This window comes from Trypanosoma equiperdum (genome assembly GCF_001457755.1).
Source record: "Trypanosoma equiperdum strain OVI genome assembly, contig: ctg_1552, whole genome shotgun sequence".
In the NCBI taxonomy this organism is placed as follows: Eukaryota; Euglenozoa; class Kinetoplastea; order Trypanosomatida; family Trypanosomatidae; genus Trypanosoma; species Trypanosoma equiperdum.
In genome coordinates this window covers 13,040-21,613 of record NW_027123563.1, presented here as the reverse complement: position 1 = coordinate 21,613, position 8,574 = coordinate 13,040, and the positions used below count along the sequence as shown (strand labels likewise).

At 47.2% G+C, this 8,574-nt stretch overlaps 5 protein-coding genes across 5 annotated transcripts; all 5 read left to right on the top strand.

Annotated features, from left to right (window-relative positions):
• Positions 1 to 445: 445 nt before the first annotated feature.
• TEOVI_000907100 (zinc finger protein family member, putative) lies at positions 446 to 2,200 on the top strand (the record flags this gene model as incomplete). The annotated part of the gene is made up of 1 exon (XM_067222063.1): positions 446 to 2,200. The coding sequence occupies one exon, from the start codon at positions 446 to 448 to the stop codon at positions 2,198 to 2,200; it is 1,755 nt and encodes a 584-aa protein (XP_067078164.1).
• A 197-nt stretch (positions 2,201 to 2,397) lies between these two features.
• On the top strand, positions 2,398 to 2,922 carry TEOVI_000907000 (uncharacterized protein; the record flags this gene model as incomplete). The annotated part of the gene is made up of 1 exon (XM_067222062.1): positions 2,398 to 2,922. One exon carries the CDS (start codon positions 2,398 to 2,400, stop codon positions 2,920 to 2,922), a length of 525 nt encoding a protein of 174 aa, XP_067078163.1.
• Positions 2,923 to 3,175: 253 nt separating this feature from the next.
• Positions 3,176 to 4,288, top strand: TEOVI_000906900 (ribosome biogenesis protein, putative; the record flags this gene model as incomplete). Its single annotated transcript, XM_067222061.1, has 1 exon — positions 3,176 to 4,288. One exon carries the CDS (start codon positions 3,176 to 3,178, stop codon positions 4,286 to 4,288), a length of 1,113 nt encoding a protein of 370 aa, XP_067078162.1.
• A 561-nt stretch (positions 4,289 to 4,849) lies between these two features.
• On the top strand, positions 4,850 to 5,527 carry TEOVI_000906800 (cyclophilin-type peptidyl-prolyl cis-trans isomerase, putative; the record flags this gene model as incomplete). The annotated part of the gene is made up of 1 exon (XM_067222060.1): positions 4,850 to 5,527. One exon carries the CDS (start codon positions 4,850 to 4,852, stop codon positions 5,525 to 5,527), a length of 678 nt encoding a protein of 225 aa, XP_067078161.1.
• A 323-nt stretch (positions 5,528 to 5,850) lies between these two features.
• Positions 5,851 to 7,464, top strand: TEOVI_000906700 (leucine-rich repeat protein (LRRP), putative; the record flags this gene model as incomplete). Its single annotated transcript, XM_067222059.1, has 1 exon — positions 5,851 to 7,464. The coding sequence occupies one exon, from the start codon at positions 5,851 to 5,853 to the stop codon at positions 7,462 to 7,464; it is 1,614 nt and encodes a 537-aa protein (XP_067078160.1).
• Positions 7,465 to 8,574: the final 1,110 nt, after the last annotated feature.

Genomic DNA, 8,574 nt, shown 5'->3' with positions numbered 1-8,574 from the left:
TTTTTTTTTTTTTTTTTTGTGGTCTTAACTCTTAACTCCCAAAGCGATACCTCTACGGTAGTTTAGGAGGGTCAGCGACTCGAGAAAGACCACTCCACTTCTGTCATGCAACTGATCATTTGAAGGTGCTGTGGAGTGTCGTTGAGTTGCCGTCTGTCTTCACATTGAATCAAGTGTCTTTTGTTTTCCTGATATGATTGTGCTTACGGATCGTCAGTGAGCAGGAAGTAACAGGGATTTCCCAGCTTGTTTCTGCTCGGCATGGGGTCAGCGAGTTGCTCCAAAGTAGTGGCAGACGTGTTAGGCGTAAGCATTGTGACGGTGCGTGGGTGTTCTCTTCTCTGTCCCTTTTTATTACCTTTGAGCCAAATGGTTTATTTGTTGTGTCGGGATCTGATTCTCCGCCATATAATATTCAGTGTCTTTTTTCTCTCTCTTTTCGAAGATGCAGAAACAGCGTATCACTTTCGATGCTGCGTACAAATTTACCTTGTGGTATTCGCTGCTTTGTGAGGCGCAGAGGGATCGTGCGAAGTCTGTGGAGCAAGCCCGTCATGGCTCACATGTGAGAGATGTGGCTTCTGTACTCGTGAGGGCATCTTTACCTCGGCGAGCATATAAGAGTTGCTGCTTAGCCGGTGTGTGTGACCGCGACTCTCTAACACACAAAGCAGTGCATTTTGGAAGACCCGAGGTGCACATCACTCATGGCGAGCGTGACGATGTGTACCACTGCCTCGCTCACTCAACGGCATGCATTGGTCGCTCTGTTGACTTGTGCGTTAAGAACTACTGCTCTGCAGCACCGCTATCTGGCGACTGTTATGGTGGTTTGCGCTGCATAATTCAACATCTGCAATTGCGAAGCTTAACCTTTTCTGGCATTACCAGCCTTCATGATGCGCAGCAAGTTGTCAACACGCTTAGCGCCGCGGTTAGATGCGGCTTGAGGTGGCTGACGCGGCTTAGCATCGGGGGCATTCCCTTGTATGCGGATTTAGAGCCTCTACTGTACTCCCTGGGAGAAACAGATGCGATAACGGAGTTACGGCTTGAGGAGTGCGGCATTGAGAATGTTGATGGCTTGGGGCACTACTTGAAGTCGTCCAAAAAGTTGCAGAAGCTTTCGTTGCGTGGGAACCAAGGGATCTGTGGGGATATGAAGTCTTTGGCCGTTGCAGTCTCTTTGTGTTCGTCACTGCAATCTTTCGACGCAGGGTTATGCCGTTTGAATGACACTCATCTAAGTGAATTTCTTCTTGGGTTGGACAACTTTCTTAAGCGAAGCTGCTTTTCACTGGATATGTCTAGCAACGTGCTGACCAAGACATGTTTTTTGTGTTTCGTAGAGGCACCACTGGCCTTTCGCAGGGAAGTCACTCAACTTGACATCAGTGGGCATAATTTTAACGGTGCAGGTGATGGTGCTGCCGCCATGCTGTTGGAACTTCCCGCGCTCCGTGGGGTTGTGTTTGACCGTTGCGACATCGGGTCCCGAGATGTCCAGCGGCTCGTCCGGGTTTTCACTCGAAAGGATCGCACTTGGAGTTGCCTGTCATTTCGAGGGAGCGCATTGACTTTGAACGATATGAAACGGTTGGTAATGACAACATTTGCTGAACGGTCGCGTCTTTGTATAGGAGGTAATAATATTGGCGGTGGTATCCAGAAGTTGTGTCTGAATATTGTGCTTCCTTTTTTATGCGAGTTGGACCTCTCCTTGTGTGATATTGGTGACACTGGTGTACTACAGCTCGCTAACAGCATCGAGAAGGCGCAGCCTGTCCCACTGCGTTCATTGCGGTTAGACAACAACGGAATCGGCGGTGAAGGCGTGAGGGGCCGTGGCGGCCTTCAGTTTCTCGGCAGGGCGCTGAGATCAAGCTATAGCCCATGTCTTGAGGTGCTTTCTCTTGCACATAATAAACTTTCGCTAAAGCCACTGTTAACACTTGTGGAGCAGGTTTCATCAACTCTACGCGAGTTGTGCATTTCATACACGCCCATAGCTAGCGATAGTTGCGAGATGGCGGATCTCGTTGGGCGCATAATGCGTCGTCAGAAAGGGAGTCATGCATTTGACGAATTGGATGTATGGGCGCTGCGCTCTACTGATTTTGATAGCAGTTGCGGTAGCGAAGCAACGTCATGGTTGGAGAGGCAGAGGGCTGTTCGTGTAATCATGGAAGCAAGGGTGTAACCAGTGGATGTAACACCTCATCGTTCTTTATCACTTTATACTTGTCCCGCAGTAGCCGCTTACCTTTGCAAGAAAGTATCACATCAGCTTTGCGTGTGGCATAACCACTTTTCGATTATCTTCTTTTTTAAAATCCAAACTTGTCCCTCTCTCGATTTCGTTTTCAACTCTTTTTATGCCGTGTAGTGCGTTGTGCAATGACGGAGCGTTCACCGGCGCTTGTACCCGCAGTGTCCCTCTTGCGGGAGGAGTTGCAGCTCCTAAACGGTGTTGTTGAGGGCCAGGCGAGAAGCCGTGTGTATCGGCACCATATTTTCTTCCGCAAGGCCAGTTTTTTGCGCTCAGCTTTGAGGAATGCGCTACCGCAATTTGCGCGACGTGCTGCAGATCCCACTGACTTAAGGACTGTGGCAGGTCGGTTACTTACGTTGACTATTAGGTGTGCGGAGAGTGCGACACTCGAATTAAGTGCATCTCATATTGACACAGTTTCTGTTGCTCTCCTACTTTTGGCAATTACATCACGAATTGGGTGCGTACTTTGTGTTGTTTTGGGTCGGAAACCAGAAACTTTTGGAAAACTGCATTTTATCGGCTCAAAGTTTGGTGTGAAGTATAAAAGGTCTCGTTCAGAAGCGGAGTTGGCTGAAGAAACAATTGGAGTTGCCACTCCTATTAGGCGGCGCACGATTGGTGGGGTTATTGAAGCAGTCATAAAGTGAAATACACCGCAAATTTTCCCACTCCCCAACGTGTGAACATTGTTTACTTATGTCTAGCGTCGCGCTGCTTCTTCCCCTCTGTTCCAAGCCCAGCTACGCAATGCGAATACACTCGGTACATCCCTCAAGTCTTCACTGTATTGCGATTTTTTCCCCCTTCGCTGCTTTTCATCACCTCGTCGCCCTGTTGTTTGTCCTTTATTGCTACCTTTTCAAGTCTTCCTTCTTTTTCTTCCATCAGAGTAGTTTCGCGATGTCCTCTATCGGTGGCTTCAAGCGCCGTGCGCCCAAGTCGCTAAAAACACGCCGCGCTTTGAAGAAATATGACCCGAAGGTTGTGGAGAACCCGAAGAAGATTCTATTTTTAAGGGGAACGAAGACGAGCAGCGTTGTTAACGATGCAATTGTCGACCTCACAGCCGTGACGAAGCCGTATAACAAGCGTTTACAGAAGCGTAACGCTTTTTATCCCTTCGATGGACGCGAGCACCTGGAGTTCCTCGGTTTTAAGAACGACTGCTCATTGTTTTGTTTTGGTAACGACAGCAAAAAGCGACCTCACAACCTCGTAATCGGTCGCCATTTCGATTTCCACATTCTTGACATGTTAGAGCTGGGCATCATCGCTGCGGACAGAATGGAAATGCCGCGGGACGAAGCGATTGATCTCGCGTCACTAGGCGGAAAACCCTTTTTTGTGTTCGAAGGAAGTGAATTTGTCTCTGACCCCACATTCGTACGACTGAAGAACCTCCTCATTGATTTTTTTCGCGGTAGCAGTGAAACGGAAATAAACCTGGATGGATATGACCGCGTGTTGTCCTTTTCTCTGAGGTCGGCCAATGGTGGGGACGTTTGTGTGCCGCCGGCGACAGATTGTTACGGCACTGGGAAGCAACAACAGGAAAAGGGGAACACTATTTTGTGCATGCGGCACTATGCACTGCACAAACCGTCCACAGCTGCTGGGATTCCGAGGAACTTTGGCGCAAATATCCGACTGTTAGACATTGGACCAAATTTCGATTTTATTCTCCGCCGCGCATCCTTTGCTACACCCGCAGAATTCAAGGTCTCAACCAAACTACCCAAGGAGGTTTTGGCCACATTACGTTCCACAGCGGCTAACGTAAGCGCAGATCCACTAAATAACCTCCGAGGACAACTACACGTTGGTAAACAGGACGTCCAGCAGCTCAATCTTCGGCGGTTTAAAGCACATAAAAGGTCAGCTCGCTCTGCAACTGAAGGAGAGAATGATACGCAGCAGAGGGAAGAAGCGGAGGGTGAACCGATGGTAAAACGTCACCGGCGTAGGCGAGGCAATGAAAATGAGGATGACATAAACCCCGATAGGGATATTTGATGGAGAGAAGTGTAATTCGTTTAAACAGTGAGACTTAAGGCACTCTGTAAGTTTATAAAAATTAGGTGGCGGAAAAGCGCGGGGAGCGAGTTCAAGAAAGTAAAGGGAAGAGGAAAGCGAATGTCTTTGGAGTGTAAAGGGAACAGTGGCAAGTACACGAAAACACGGAGTGACGGTGAATGGTTCTCATTCGTCTGGCAAGCCACTTTTTTTTTTTTACGTGTGTCATTTCCACCGCTTTTTCCCCTTTGAGGGGGAAAAATAACACCGTGGACTGAAGTATCAATGCAAGAAACTTCCATGGAGTACAGTTTTTTTTCTCAAGTTTTTCCTCTTATATCCTTGAACTAACCCTCTGTCTCCGCGTGGAGGGGCTGGTTTTTATATCGTTTCTGTGATTTTATACACCCGCCGAAGATGTAATTGCGAATAGGAGCGGAATGTTGTGCTCTCCAATTTTTCCGCCCCCTCATTCCTTAAAAAGAAAAAAAAGGGTGAATTAGGTTGCAGTGGTTCATAGGGTAGACGGCAATCCAAAGGCAGGACCCACTGCATAGAGATATGCCCCTTCGGTTCACCTCTGCATTTTTGCTCGGTGGCGCTATGAATGTGTTTGTGGGTGGTGCCGCCTACGCTGCCAGTAAAGCGTACACAAGCCCTTATCCGCAGAATCCAAAGAATTCCGTTGTTTATTTTGATACAGCCGTGCAAGATGGTCATACATGGTTTGGCACCGCATCTACATCACCCGTGGGGCGCATAGAAATGGAGTTATTCGATGACACGGTCCCCATCACAGCCCGCAACTTTCGTGAACTCTGCCGTGGGTACACCAAAGCGACACCGGAAGGGAAACCATTGCACTTCAAGGGTTCGATTTTCCATCGTATCATTCCTGATTTTATGATTCAAGGTGGAGATATCACAAAAGCTAACGGAACCGGCGGTTGCTCCATCTATGGTGTGCGCTTCAAAGATGAGTCTTTTGAGGCGAAAGCGGGCCGGCATTGTGGTCCTGGTATTTTGTCAATGGCCAATGCTGGTCGAAACACCAACGGCTCTCAGTTTTTCATTTGTACCGTGCCGTGCCCGTGGCTTGATGGGAAGCATGTGGTATTCGGGCAGGTGCTCCGTGGGTTTGATCACGTGAGGTTAATTGAGGGACATGGCACACCGCATGGGAAACCAACCAAAACGGTTATTATTTCTGACAGCGGAGTGCTGAAGGAACCGGCGTAGGTGTGTGTCTGTATGGGAAAACGTTATCGCTCATTTAGGCGGCTGCTGGTGCACAAACTTTGTGCGGGCGGCGGCCTTTATTTGTATAGCGGGATCACATTAAACTTTATCGGCTGGTGCTCGTATCGGTTGTGACGCGTCTTAAGAGGTAAGATACGTATGAATATGTAAATATCCTCTCGTAAAAGTTTGTGCCTTTTTGATGAATGTGTTTCAGTTAAGGTATAACACTGTTTTCTCACCGTATTTGCTACCGTTTTTGTCTCTTTTATCAATTTAGGCAACTTCCTTGTTGGTGAATTAATCATTACTGAGCTGGGACGATGCCAAATGCTATTGGCCTGCATTGCATGAGTCGAATGCGTGAACTGCATCTAAGTGGTTCCTGCGTCACAGACAGGCATTTATGTAATGTTGGTGTTGGAAAATGCCTTGTGAGATTATCAATCGAGTCATGCACAAATTTGACAGATGTGTCCCTTCTTACGGCTGTTGAAACGCTGGAGGAAGTCAGGCTTGACGGCTGCAAGAATGTAGTGAAGGGCATTAATGAATTTGGCCGCATGCCGTACCTTCGTGTGTTAATTTTGAAAGAAACGAGTGTTACAGATCGATGTCTGCGTGGGTTCGCCAGTAGCCGCAGCCTTGTGAAGCTCTTCATTGAGTCCTGCTCGCAGCCAACAGATGTGTCCCCCATTTCTGCTGTTGAAACGCTGGAGGAAGTCAGGCTTGACGGCTGCAAGAATGTAGTGAAGGGCATTAATGAATTTGGCCGCATGCCGTACCTTCGTGTGCTCATCTTAAGAGAGGTTGGCGTTACAGATCGATGTCTCCGTGGGCTCAGTTGCTGCCGCAGCCTTGTCGAACTTGCCCTCGAATACTGTTTACAACTAACAGACGTGTCACCTATTTCGATGCTTGAGACTCTGCAGAAAGTTCGTTTTGATGGATGTAAGAATGTGGTAAAGGGTTTCGGAGAACTTGGCAGGGTCCCTTACCTTCAAACGCTTTCCTTGAATGAAACGAATGTGGATGATAGAGCCCTTTTCACACTTCGGGCCACTGGCAGTTTGGTCGAGCTCTCACTTGAATCGTGCCCGCAACTCACTGATGTGACACACCTTTCCATGATTGACACGCTGCAAAAGATCGTTCTTGAGGGGTGTGCAAATGTGGCGAAAGGTGTAGGGCTCTTGGGTAGGCTTCCTGCGCTCCGTGAACTTTATGCTGGTGCAACTTCTATTGCGGATACGTCCATTTCTGCGCTCTCCCGCAGCGGAACACTTACAAAGATTGATGTTAAGTTCTGTCAGGGGCTTACGGACGTCTCGCCGCTTGTAAATATGAAACTTCTTGAGGAAATCAATCTTGAGGGGTGCAAAAATGTCGAACACGGCCTACCATGTTTGGAAAAGCTGAATTTGTTACGTGTACTCCACTTGACGGAAACACAAATGACTGATGACTACTTACGCGGCCTTTGCGCCAGTTGCAGCATTGTCGTGCTCGACGTCAGTTTGTGTGACCAATTAGTGGACATGTCTCCCCTTGCAAGTATTGAAACGCTTGAAGTTTTAAGGGCCAACAATTGCAAAAGTGTGGTGCGAGGTGTCGGTGCACTCGGTGGGCTTCGGGCACTACGTGAGTTGGGCTTAAAAGCAACTATGATCAAAAATAAGTCTCTCTGTGGTCTCGGGCAAAGTCGCACTCTTGTCCAGATTGATCTAGAGGCATGCGAGCGCTTGACAGATGTCACTCCGCTATCGCAAATAAGAACATTGGAGGTTGTCAATCTTAATGGGTGTAAAAACGTAGTTAGTGGTTTGAAATCAATGGCAGTGATGCCGCGGTTGCGCCTGCTGCATCTTATGGATGTGGAATTGGGCAGCGATGTCTTAGATGAACTAAAGTCAATGAACGTATGGGTTAATAAATAAAGCGAAAGTGGCATCCATGTACATAGGCATACATGTATGGATACACGGATGCACGGGCATCCATAATAATTCTTCATTAGCCGACGGTGAGTGATCGCTACCTTTCTTTTCACTTTCTGTACTAATAAATAAGCAGTTTTGGGTTCACTTTCTTATGTTCTTATTTTTTTTTTTGTCTTCTCGTTTTATTATTACCAAATGTGGCGTACGAAATATCAGCATTATGTTCGTTTATCTTTTTTTTCTTTTGTTGTTGTTCCTCCCGCATGTTCACTGCAATCAGTGTGCGCGGTTGCCACTCTTTTGCCTTGTATACGCGCATGTGCATGTACATATGCTTGTCTGTCTGATAATGCTGCAGCGGTGTTTTTTTTCTTCTCCCCTTCACGCTCAAATTTCCTCGTCATTGCCGCTGCAGTTTCACCTCCCTTTTTTTTCCCCCTATAATTTCAATTTTACACCTCCCCCTTTTTTTCTTTCCATCTTTTTTGAGAATTTGTTTCGCGTCTCGTCGTCTTCCGAGCGTGTCTGCGGGTTTGTTATTTTGATTACCCGCACATCTTCCACTGAACAGCCGTGTATTTGAGTGAATGTGTAGCGAATGAAGAGGAGAGGGACAACAAAAAACCAAATGAACGATTTGCGCTTTGTCTCGTTTCCATTTTTTCCCCCCCTTTTTTTTTTACTTCCGTCCATCTCTCCCCTTTCCCTTCCCTTCTTTTTTTTTCTTGTTCGACTCGGTTTGTTGGTGTGTGTTCCAATCTTTCCAGTGGTGATGAAAAAAGAATTTATCCGATTGTTGTGCGTTCCCCTCCCGTTTCTATTGCTTTTCCAACAGACCGTATTTGCACACACACGCACACACAACACTTTCAACGGTTGTTATATGCCAAATGCCGGATTTTATGCAACGGAGGGATCGCGTCACGAACCGAACTCACAAAAGCGAAAGAAAAAAAAAAGTGTGACGGGTGGAGGAGGAATTCGGTCTGTAAGTGTTCTTTAATATTACCTACAGCCATCTGCAGTTTGGGAGCGGTGGTGCAAATAATGTTAAATGTTTTTGTAAACTCCACTGCTTGTGTTTGATGTTGCCTACCATGTGGACAC